General features: G+C 34.6%; 1 protein-coding gene across 2 annotated transcripts in view; it reads right to left on the reverse strand.

Annotated features, from left to right (window-relative positions):
• Positions 1-3,395: 3,395 nt before the first annotated feature.
• LOC140195013 (DEP domain-containing protein 1B-like) overlaps positions 3,396-13,424 on the reverse strand; it is a 56,319-nt gene continuing 46,290 nt past the window's right edge. For both annotated transcript variants that reach the window (XM_072252570.1, XM_072252571.1), the window contains exon 11: positions 3,396-6,244. In XM_072252570.1, coding sequence (XP_072108671.1) covers positions 6,083-6,244 — 162 coding nt within the window. In that variant the 3' untranslated portion in view covers positions 3,396-6,082. The remainder of the gene's footprint in view (positions 6,245-13,424) is intronic.

Consider the following 13,424-nt stretch of genomic DNA (forward strand, 5'->3'; position numbering starts at 1 on the left):
TTATCAACATGTCATAGAATATCACCATACTTTGATACTGAGATGTGCCCAACTACCACCATTTTTCATATCCTTCTCCTTCAAGTCTTTCTTTACCATTGATATATATAATCTGAAGGTACTGAGGGTGCAGTTGCTAAACAAATATAGCAAGGAAATTAAATTCTAAAGAGGACCTGAGTTTACATAAGACCATAGATAGGTTAGGCTACGTGAGTGGGTAAAGATCTGGCGAGTATAATCTGGGGAAAAATAAAAAGTAAGAGCATAGATGAGTAAATAATTAGTAAAGCTAACAAAGTGTCATTGTTTATTGGTAGGAGAATTGAATACAAAAGTAGTGATATGTTTCTGTTGTAAGGGGAATTGGTGAGATCATATTAAGGGAAGATATTAATGCATTACTGGACTGATATCAAAATGGGTGAGTTACCCTGTAAGGAAGAGTTGGACAGATCATACTTGTATCTGCTGGCATTTAGACAACTGAAAGGTGCTGACTTGAAACATACACGATCCTGGGGTCTTGACAAGGTGGACATGGAGAGGATATTTCCTCATTTAGGTTAGTCCCAAGCTAGGAACCACTGCTTAAATCTTGCAACAGGCAAAGTGATCTTTTTTTCTGAGTCATGTATCTTTGGAACCCTATATCTGTTTCAGGAAAAAGAATCTTCAAATTATATGAAGCAGAGGTAGATACATAAATACTGGATAAACAAAGGGCTAAAATTTAACTTTGATTAGTGGGAATGCAAAGTTGAGGTTACAATCAGATCAGATTCAATTATGGAGCAGTTTTGAGGAGCTGACTGGCCTACAAATGCTCCAAATTCATGCTTCTTAAAAATTACTACCACTACAAGTTTGTGGTGGGTTGAGATCTTCAACATGCAGACTGGTCTCAGACAAGGCTGCGTCATTCATTGCCAGAGTACTTTTTTCCAGATTCGCACATCACAATACTGTAGTTCTAACCACAGGATTAATGGGAAATTGCCCAATATACTCTATGTTAATTCCACTCCAGAATCATGGACACACAAACCCTGGTAGAACTGCAATGCAACAACACTTGGTAGAAGCATATTAAGCCACCTGCCACAACATCTTTGAAGTTATAGATGATTAACTTCACATTTAACATTCAACACAAAACAATGTACAACACTGATCTCCAAAAATGGATATGCACATTGAGACTCTGAACAAGGGCCATTTCCCATTCCCCAGTCAACATCTTTCGGTAGACAGATAATAACTAAATCCCTCATCTTCTTCAGTGCACCAGTAGTTTTAGCTGCCTAAAGTTTATGAAGATCAAGTCCCCAAACCCAACAATTAGAAGACAATCTCTATAAACATTTACATTTCATGAATAACAGAATGTTTGTAAAATCATGTATGGCTTTCAAATGACAAACTGAAAAGTGTGAGGGGAAAAAAAGAGATTTACGAGGATGTTACTGGGATTGAAGGGATTTGATCCATAAGGAGGGACTGGATAGGCTAGAACTTTATTTCCCCTGGAGCATAAGAGCCGAAGGGTGACCCTGAGGCTCATGAGAGGCCTAGGTTAAGAGAACATCGTCTTTTTCCAAGGTAGGGAAGTCCAGAGCTGCAGGACATTGTCTAATGTGAAGGCAAAATTTAAAAAGAACTTTCCTCACAGATGGTGGTGAGGAATTGGGATGAATAGAGAAAGTGGTAGAGACATGTACAATTATGACATTTGGGCAGGTAAATGGAAATAGACCAAATATAGGCAAATGGGACCAGCTGAGTTAAACAACTTGGCCAGCATGGACGAGTTGGGCCAAAAGGGTTCGTTTCCATGCAACTATGATCCTCTTAAAAGAAAAAGTGTGTCAGACTGGACAGCTAATATTAACTGACAAGATTATAACCTACCCAATTTATAATTTGTGTTTACACATGAAACACACCAAAAATGGTTTACATTGACCCATTACCACTTTTGATCTGATATTGCTGTCAAATGCCTTGAAATAATAAAGCATTAAAGGCACAATGCAATTGCGTCAGTTTTAAAATTGTATTCAAATCATTTCACAGCTTCACACTCACCATCTTGTCAATTTCTCCATTTCTGGCATTCTGTCCATGCTGATTTTCATCACTCAATTACTGACAGGCTTTTAACAGCTGAAAAATCTCACAGTAAGCCTCACTTCTGCTCATACCCTAACCAAACATTTAAATATCTTCACCACTATTTGCATCCTGCTGCCCAATTTTGTCTGAAAATATTCGTTAAGAATCTTAATGTTTCCATATCTGCTTCTTCAGGCAGTTTACTGCTATGTTCCACTGGGAGTACTCTGTTTATGACTGACAGTTCAGCGCCTGGAGATCAGTCAGTCCAATTCACTTTAAAATCAGTTCTGTGCCAGGAGGTTCCTCATTCTGACCTGCAAACTTCATTATTCAGTGGGGGGAAGAAAACCTGAAGCATAGTAACGCATTGTTTAAAAAGTTAATGTAGACCTCTCATGATCGACTGAAATTCAAATCAGAGTAAGAAAGTGTCTTCAGCCTTGTGTCATCATGAATTAGAAAACAGCCAGGAAGCTGCTACTAGATAACTGCTTTAAATCTGAATCAGTATTAATATCACCAGCATATTTAATGAAATTTGTTAACTTAGTGGCAGCAGTACAATGTAATACATAATATAGAAAAAAATAATTAACTAGTTACAGTAAGTATATAAATGTATACTAAATACATTAAAAATAGTGATGTAAAAACAGAAATCTAGAAGTGAGGTAGTGTTTATGAATTCAATGTCCATTTAGAAATCGTATGGCAGAGGGGAAGAAGCTGTTTCTGAATCGCTGAATGTGTGCCTTCAGGTTTCTGTACCACCTTCCTGACGGTAACAGTGAGAAAGAGCATGTCCTGGACGATGAGGGTCCTTACTAATTGACACTGCCTTTCTGAGGCACTGCTCCTTGAAGATATTATGTATACTACGGAGGCTAGTATCCAAGATGGAGCTGACTAATTTTACAACTTTCTGTAGCTTCTTTGTGAGATCAGAGTTGACAAAATTATGGAAGGTGCCTGATGTATTTGCATTTTCCAAGATATGGACATTGCTGGCATTTATTAACTGTCTCTCACAGCCCTTGTATAGTTTACTATGACACTTAAAGAGTCAATCAATTAAGTCGTGAATAACTTCAAAAAAAAGGGAAGTATTTTTAAAAATTTAACCAGTGGGGAAAAACTGACAAACAAAAAACAACACCATATATCTTCAGAAACCATGCATTAACAATAATTATTGGCCATTGATTAACAATAATTATTGGACTCAATAAGTTGTGCAGAGATTTGTAAATGATTAGAAAACAAATTTAATTGCATATTTGGAGGTTACACAGGTTTCAGTAGTTTAAAAAACTCAAAAGCAACAATAGTTACAGTACACCATTTTGCACCACATACTTTTTATAATGTATTGAATTTTAACAGATTACACTTAGCAAGTAGTAGAAAACAAGTAAATTTTCACACTCCAAAGAAGATATTCCCAACAGAAAGGTTTTTTTTTCATTTTTAAAAACAACATTTTGCTTAAAGTAGAAACGGTTTCACGCTGACCGGCAGCAGCAGAGAACATTGTCTGAAGACTGGAAGGAAGTTGGTATGCCATCTCATGGCTAAAGCACAGTTCAAGGAAAAAAGTACATATCTGCAATTTACAAAAATGGATAAATAACCTAGAGGACAATTTCATGTAAGCTTTGAAGTAACAATAAAACAATGGATGCATTTGTACAAAATGTAACAAAAAAAGGAATGTAACAATACAATATTTTCAGTGATTGACCTATGACAGTGGACGAAGGACTTAAACAGCAGCTTTCAATATACAGTGTTTACCAAATCAGATCAAACCATGGAAAGTTATTCATATGTAATAACTTTTACCAACTGTGCAAAACTTACCAAAGTCTGTGCACTCAATTGGTAATTGCAGGGTTTTTTTTCCCTATACAGAATTTCATTTGTATTGTAATGATTTTAGGTTTCAGTTACTCTGCATGAATCTCCCAGTGTAGGACCAAACCTTTTGGACACTGTCAGTGCATTGTGACATACAGATTCCTATAACAAAGAGGCAGGGAAAATATATATTGAGGCAGATTTTACTTGCAGCACTTTCCAAGTATTTGGTGCCTTGAATCAGAATCAAAATTTTAAAATGTGTTTTATCACTTGATAGGTTGAGGAACTGCTAGTGATTAACACAGAATCTGAAAGAGCCATTAAAATATTGAATTCATGGGATTACTTGTACAAAGTTATGGAAGGGATTGAATTTAGGAGAGGTTAAAAAGAGACAGAAACTAATAATAATTTACTTTAAGTTTCCAAAAGCAATTCTAAAGTAACAAGCCTGCATGCCTACATTAATGTTCATTCCAGAATTCAGAATGAAAAAAAAGACCAATTCAAACTTCTCCAGTTAAATTTAGTTCACATTTTGCATGAACTTGGTGGTTGTAGGGCTGTTTCCATGCTGTGCCCCTCTATTTGTGAGGCAAATACAACAATTGCAGGGCAATCAATTTTTCTGAGTGGAAAGCAATATAACACCACCTTAGAGAAGTATCAGTTTAACCACTCATATCTGATCATCTGAAGTTGCTGTCCAAAGTCTATGTAAATAAAGATAATCAGTGGTCTTGCCATTATTTTAACTTTACCAAGTTAAACAAATAGAACAATAAGATCAAATGGCACAGCACAGTGGTGCACTGAAACACTGTCAGTAGCTCTTTTAATACTGTAGATTGCATACTTGAGAAATTTTCAGCATCATACTATGTAGATGCTTCACCAAAGGAGGAAAGCAAAGGTAAGGATTTAAATGTCAATTCACTCAGCATTGACTACATTGTAGTCAAATGATGAAGAACAACTGCACAAGGACGTTTCATCAAAATAGTTCAGATGAAATGTTCATTGAACCAAACATTTATTTCATTTCATTTTGCAGATGCTTTCTAAATAATTTTCCAGGATCTTGAGTCTTTGTTTCAGATTTACAGCATCCATTGTATTTTACCTTTGCTGTTTCACAGATTAGGAGCAGTCTTTGCAGTTAATTTGAGTAATTTACTGTTAATAGCTCAAAACCATGATTGCTTGTGTTTAAGCAATTGATTTCCTTAACAGAAGAGTGGAAACTATCCCAGGTATGTAATAGGACCAGAAGGATAAGTAATTCATTCAAATCAATCTACTTTCAACAGAGCTAAGATTACTGATACAATTCCAGTGAAAGCTAATGCACAAGTAACAATCACAGAGAATGCTTTGAATCCACAATGAAAATATTTATCAATTTCAGCAAATATTGCAAAAGTAAATTTGCATGAATTTTATTTTTAAATCCTGCAATGCTTGCAAGGCAACATTTATTGCCATCTTTAGCTGAACATACGGAATCAACTACCCCAACTTCCAATAAACTGGAATCATAGCAACGAGATTCTCCTCCCTAATGACTGTTAGTGAAAAATAAGCTGAGGAAATGGCAATCCGATACTTCTCATATAAAATATTCTTGTGTCAGTCAAAGTACCAAATTCTCAAACTCACATTTACAATTCATCCTCTAGATTGCCAATCCTATGCCAAAAATACTTGTAACTGTGCACCTAAAGAGGTGACTTACCTGTAATTTTCCAATTCCATTGAAGCAAACATAAAAATTAACACTGAAAGTGGTGTTCAAAGTGTGCCAACGTTATTCACTATCAATACTAAATGCACAATACCTATTTAAATAATACTGTGTCCAACATGAACACTCAGATATCAAATTGAAACTTTATAAATTCATTCATTGGAAATATATGTAGAATAAATGTCTTCCAAATTTTAGAAACAGTTTTACATTACAACATAATCTAGAAAATTCTACTACAAACAACAGAAGTTATACAAAAATATTCTTAGCAACTATGCCCGAATTCCAGAGAAAACACGAGGATATTAATCTAGAAATCCTCATGATAACAGTAGCACCAGTGAGAAATGATGATCACATCCGGAAGCTCCGGGTTCTAGGAAATGGTTGGAATGACTTCTTCATCGTGAAGAACATCAGTTGAGTTTTTAGCTTTGATTTTTCAGGGAAAAGCATCGTTTCACTCTCTGTTGTTGGAAAACGATTTTTATAAATTTCAGGATAGGTTTTCTGAAACTGAAAAATGAAATAGTTTATGAGATGATACAAGGATGAATAACTTTACAAATATAATGAATGGTTTATTCATAACATGCTAGAGCAATCCGCAACTTCCAACGAAACAAATTACAAACATGTTTGTATTCTCCAAGGATAGTAATCTCGGGATTACTGCTTGTGCCACGTGACAGTGAGGGTGGGAATAGAATGAGGTGGCAGGTAAATGCATGGCTGAAGAACTGGAGCAGGGGGCATGTATACAGATTTCTCAACAATTGGGACCTCTTCTTTAGCAGGTGGGACCTCTACAAAAGAAATAGGTTGCACTTAAATTTGAGGAGCACCAATATTCTTTCTTTCTTTTTAAATCTTTTTATTGAATAAGTATACAAAAAGGTAATCCATATAGGCACTAATACACTGTTAGAATATAATAAAATTACAGGAGATATTAATACAAAAAAAGATACAAACAATGTAATTTAAACATAACGTACCAAGGTAACAGTATACTAATTTTTATATATATATCAATAGAGAAAAGGAAAAAAAAACCCTAAAAAAAAACCACCGTGCAACTAACTAAAAGCAAAGCAAAGCAATGGGCTAACTTGAAACCAAACAGAGTTAAAAAACTTAAAATCACGTCCTCAATCCCGACCTCCATTAAAAACAGTAAAAAAAACAAGAAGGGTATATATTACATTAAATGAAAATATTGAATAAAAGATCTCCAGGTCTGTTCAAATTTAAATGAAGAGTCATAAAGATTGCTTCTAATTTTCTCCAAATTCAAGCATAATATTGTCTGAGAAAACCAAAAAAAGGTAGTTGGAGCATTAAGCTCTTTCCAATGTTGTAAGATACATCTTTTCGCCATTAAAGTAAGAAATGCAATCATTCTACGGGCTGAAGGAGAAAGATTACTGGAAATTTTAGGTAGTCCAAAGATAGCAGTAAATAGGGTGAGGAGAGATATCTATATTCAATACCTTGGAAATAATATTAAAAATGTCTCTCCAAAAAGTTTCCAGAGTAGGACAAGACCAAAACATATGAGTTAAAGAGGCTATCTGCCCCGGACATCTATCACAAAAAGGATTAATATGAGAATAAAAGCGAGCTAATTTATCTTTGGACATATGCGCTCTATGAACAACTTTAAATTGAATTAGGGAATGTTTAGCACAGATAGAGGAAGTATTGACTAATTGTAAAATCTGCCCCCAGTCATCCACGGAAATAATAGATCCCAATTCTTGTTCCCAATCTGACCTAATCTTATCAAATGGAGCTTTCCTAAGTTTCATAACAATATTATAAATAATAGCCGATGCACCTTTCTGACATGGATTAAGGTTAATTATAGCATCTAAAATGTATGTAGGAGGAAGCATTGGAAAGGAAGAAAGTATAGTACTTAGGAAATTTCTAACTTGTAGATATCTAAAAAAATGTATTCTTGATAAATTATATTTATTAGATAATTGTTCAAAAGACATAAGGGAAGCATCTAAAAATAAATCCAAAAACCGTGAAATACCCTTAGTCTTCCAAATTTGAAAAGCACGATCCGTAAAAGAGGGAGGAAAAAATATGTTACCTAAACTAGGAATCGCTAGCCCAAATTGGTTAAGACCAAAAAATTTTCTGAATTGAAACCAAATACGTAAGGTATATTTAACCATCGGGTTAGACACCTGTTTAAGGCGTTTCAAATCGAAAGGAAGAGAGGAACCTAAAATAGAGCCAAGTGTATAGCCCTGAACAGATTGTAATTCCAATGCTACCCATTTAGGAATGGATAGTATATCCTGGTCAAGTAACCAAAATTTCATATGTCGAATATTAATTGCCCAATAATAAAATCTAAAGTTAGGTAATGCTAAGCCTCCATCTCTCTTAGCTTTCTGTAAATGTATTTTACCCAGTCTCGGGTTTTTATTTTGCCAAATAAATGAAGAAATTTTGGAGTCAACTTTATCAAAAAAAGATTTTGGAACAAAAATTGGTAATGCCTGAAATATATATAAAAATTTTGGCAAAAAAAAACATCTTAACTGCATTAATACAACCAATCAAAGTTAAATATAAAGGAAACCATTTAGATGAAAGTTGAATAATACGGTCAATTAAGGGTAAAAAGTTAATCTTAAATAAATTTTTGTATTTACAAGTAATTTTAATCCCAAGATATGAAAAATAATTATTAATCAATTTAAATGGAAAGTTATGATATAAGGGAAGTTGTTTATTAATCGGGAAAAGTTCACTCTTACTAAGATTTAATTTATAACCTGAAAAAAGACCAAATTGTGCTAATAGCTCTAAAACAGCAGGGATGGATTTTTGGGGATTAGAAATATATAAAAGTAAGTCATCAGCATAGAGTGATATTTTATGGGACCTTAAGGCCCAAGTTATCCCAGTAATATTTGGAGATTCTCGAATGGCAATTGCAAGAGGTTCTAATGCAATATCAAATAATAAAGGACTAAGAGGACACCCTTGTCGAGTACCTCGAAAAAGAGGGAAAAAAGGTGAGCTTAGAGAGTTAGTACGGACCGAGGCCACAGGAGAATGATATAACAATTTAATCCAGGATATAAATTTTGAGCTAAAATTAAACATTTCAAGCACCTTAAATAAATAAGGCCATTCTACTCTATCAAAAGCTTTCTCAGCATCTAAAGAGATAACACACTCAGGAACATTTTGTGAGGGAGTATAAACAATATTTAACAATGTGCGAATATTATAAAAAGAGTAACGACCTTTAATAAAACCCGTTTGGTCTTCCGAAATAATAAAAGTAAGTACTTTTTCTAATCTATTTGCTAATAACTTAGAAAAAACTTTAGAATCAACATTTAATAAAGATATTGGTGGAGCACCAATATTCTTGAGGGTAGATTTATTAGTGCTGTTGGGAATGGTTTAAACTAATATGGCAGGGGGATGGGAACCAGGATGATAGAGCTGAGGATGAGCCAGCAGGTTTACAATTTGATGATGGGTGTAACATGAATGTAAGCAAGGACAAGCCAATGATTGGGTGCAAATGCAGACAGAGCAAAAAAATAAATTGTACCACAGAGGCAAAATTCAAAATGACGAAGAATGCAGGACTGAAGGCGCTGTACCTGAACGTACATAGCATTCTGAATAAGGTGAATGAACTCATGGTGCAATTAGAGATTGGTCAGTATGACACTGTGGGCATCACTGAGTCACGGCTGAAAGAAGGCTGGAAACAAATTGGGAATTTAACGTCAGACAATATACTTTGTATCGAAAGGACAGGCAGGAAGGCATAAGCATTGGTATGGCTCTGTTGGTAACAGATGGAATTACTCTCATAAAGCCGCTCTCAGAAGCAGGAAATCATGTCAGGAACACCTCTCTTTGCCTGATGCAACGACATCCTAGGATTCAGGTGGAACCAGTCATCCAAAACATCGTTAAACTGGCCAATGAAGTGGGATTAGAGGATGCTAATGATGGCAATTTTGAAGAGTTACTGCATTCTCATGGAGAGAGCCTTAATAATGAAGAGCTTTGAGAATTGGCAGAGCAACACCTGGGTGAGTCTTAGGACACGGATGGAGAAGAGGAAATGCCAGCAAGAAACCTCACCACAAAATTCCTCAGCAACTAGCATCACCACAACCACACAAATCCAGGATCCGTTCATCGATAATGACCCTGACTGGGAGCAAAACAATAAGGCAAAGAGGGGTGTTCTCAATATGATTTCCTGCTTCTGAGAACAGCTTCATGAGAGGAAAGTTAAGAATATCTCAATACCTACTTGAAGAAGAAGCCAAAGTTAGAGGAGGACCCTCAGCCACTTCTCCCTGTTGCTGCTGCGACGTGTTGCTGCTCCACTGATGTACAGATTAGGCCTATTTGTGTGTTTGTTACTCCACAAATTATTGTGTATACATAATATATCATATATCTCAGGTTTGATTTTTTAAAATTCAGACACATGTCCATTTACATAATGTTATAATGATCCCACATAGCGCTCCGCTTCAAAGGAACTCATCCTCAGAGTTAAGCAGAGTCTGGGTGTATTGGGAACTGTAGTATATATCAGAGGCTTAGGGTTTGCTAAATTTGGAAAATACACAGTTAATAAAGTAGCTGTCTAAAGCAGTAAAACAGAAGGGGAAAGATGACTAATGAGGGGAGTTAAAATTAGATTTTAGGAGAGACATAGAAATTGGCCTGAAAATAAAAGCAGCAAACCAAGGAACTTGGAATAGCTTAAAACTCAGCAAAGGAGAACAAAAGATTTAATTAGGAGTGGGAAAAACAGAGTATGCAAGCAAACTTTAAGCAATTAAACAGAATGTAAAAGCTTCTACAGTTTGGTGAAGAGAGAAAAAAATGAAGATTAATACAAGATCATTTTAGTAAGAGACAGGGAATTTTACAATGGGGAACAAAGAAAAAGCATACCAATTGAATGAGCATTTCTGGTCTCTCTTCACAAAAGAGGACATAAATTAATCTCACAGAAACATTTACAGACCAGAGTTGAACAAGGGAAATTGATGGGAATAAAGACCAATTGATCCTCAGGGCCCAAATAGTCTATATTCCAGGATTTAAGGAATTGGCTCAAGAAAGAGGGAATGATTTAGAGGCCAATTCACAACTTCTTTGGAGTTTGAATAGAGAAGCGGGGATGTCTCTCAGTAATTGCAAAGGGCCTTGATGCGACCACATCTAATATGTGCAGTTTTGTCCTTTGTCTGAGAAAAGACGTTCTTCTATGAAGGAACTGCAGAAGTGGTTTACCACATGGATTCCTGTAATGTCAGAACTGACACTGGATAAGAGATTGTGGTGACTGGACATGCATTCGCTAGAGTTTAGCAACATAAGAGGGACCTAAATGAAACTTTGGAAACAAACCAACTAAATGCAAGAAAGATTTTCCTATGATAGAGAAGCTCAGAACTAAGGGGTGAAAACCTAAAGATGGTATGATGCACCATTACGGGAGTAAAATGAGGAGATATTTCTTATCCAAAGAGTGGTGAACCTATGGAGTTCCCTACTACAGATGGCAGTCAAACTTAAAGGATTTGAGATAATACCAATGACTAAAATAAAAATAAAAATAAAATGTGAGAAGAAAGCAGGAATAGGATTCTAAATTTCAAACGATCCACCATGAACAGATTGAATGGCTGATCAGAATCAGGTTTATTATCACTGGCATGCGTTGTGAAATTTCATTTTCATTTTTAAAATCTTTTTTATTATTATTAAGGATCAACAAGAAACACATTAAGGTAATCCAGTGGATATGTCAATATGTACAATGAAGAATTAAATTAGCAAATGACTGATCAACAAAGCTAAGCAATATATCAATAATAAGAAGAAAAAATAAAGTGTTAAGAATTTTTTTTGAAAGAAAAAAAGAAAAAGGAAAAAAAAACCCTAACTAAAAAAAAACCCCATTGGGAGCCCAACCCCGGAGCTATACGTCACACAAGCTTCCATAAAAGAAAAACATCAATCTGCCAACTCAAATCCATTTAAACAAAAATCGGAAGGAAACCATATTAATTAACTCAAATCAGATGATAGTAGTGGGCAAATGAACCCCACCTTTTCTCAAAATCAAATCGAGGATCAAAAGTTCGACTTCTGATTTTCTCCAAACTAAGACATAGCATCACCTGAGAGAACCATTGTATCAAAGTAGGAGCAGAAACATCTTTCCATTTCAACAAAATAGCCCTTCTGGCCAATAATGTAATGAATGCAATTGCATGTTGGTTAAATAGAGAAATACCATGAATATATTGAGGGATTATACCAAACAAAACTGTAAATTTATTAGGTTGTAGATTAATTTTTAAAACTTTAGAAATTGTAGAGAAAATAGATTTCCAAAAATGTTTCAATACAGAACACGACCAAAACGTGTGTCAATATAGTTGTCTCGGTTTTACATCTATCACACTGACTATCAACATTAGGAAACATTTTAGACAGTCTCTCCTTTGTCAAATAGTAACGATGTACAAAATTAAAGAGTGACTGGCACAGATCAAAGAAGAGTTAACCAACTTCAAAATCCGCAACCAATCCTCTGTTATCAGGGTCATGTTAAGCTCTCTCTCCCAATCTTGCTTAATCTTAAGTGAAGGGTAATTGTGCTGTTGTAACAAAAAATTATAAATTTTCCCAATAAAACCCTTCACTGAAGAGTTCATTTTTAAAATAATATCTAACAGGTTAGAATCCTGTATATATGGAAAATTACGTAAATATTCTTGTAAAAAGTGTCTGACCTGAAGATATTGCAGGAAATGTGAATACGAGAGAGTATTTAGTTACTAATTTCTCAAAAGACATCAACATCTTGGAACAGATCCATAAAGGAATAAACTCCTTTATTCTTCCAAAGAAGAAAGGTAGGATCACTTAATGAAGATTTAAATAAATAATTTCGATAAATTAAACTAAAAAGTTTAAATTTTTTGAGATTAAAAAAATTACAAAACTGGAACCAAATTCGTAATGACTGCTTAATCACAGAATATAAATTTAAATTAGCAATTTTGGCCAGTTGTACAGGTAGAGAAGTTCCTAATAACGAGGTTAAGTGAAACTGTTTCACAGCTTTCAATTCCAAATCAGCCCAAGGTGGTCTTTCATTTTTATCAGCCCAATATAAACAAAAACACATATAACGTATATTAACAGCCCAATACACTCTCAAATTAGGCAGAGCAAGACCTCCATCCTTTTTTAATTTTTGTAAATGATATTTACCAACTCTTGGTCTTTTATTATTCCAAACAAAAGATGAATTAATAGAGTCAACCTGATTTAAAAATTTCTTAAGTTTAAAAAAATAGGGATATTTTGAAATACATATAAAAATTTTGGTAAAATCATCATTTTAACTGCATGAATTTGGCCGGCTAATGAAGGTGTAAGTGGGTTCCATCTACAAAATAATTGCTTCATAAAATCCTCTAAAGGAACCAAATTAGCTTTATAAAGGTCTCTATGATTTTTAGTAATAATAATACCTAAATATTTAAAAGAGTCTGTAACTCTAAAAGGAATGTCATCATATATAGAGACAGAATCATTTAGGGGAAATAATTCACTTTTATGAAGGTTTAGTTTATATCCAGAAAACTTTCCAAATTCATTT

The sequence above is a fragment of the Mobula birostris genome, chromosome 3, assembly GCF_030028105.1.
Source record: "Mobula birostris isolate sMobBir1 chromosome 3, sMobBir1.hap1, whole genome shotgun sequence".
NCBI classification, from domain to species: domain Eukaryota; kingdom Metazoa; phylum Chordata; class Chondrichthyes; order Myliobatiformes; family Myliobatidae; genus Mobula; species Mobula birostris.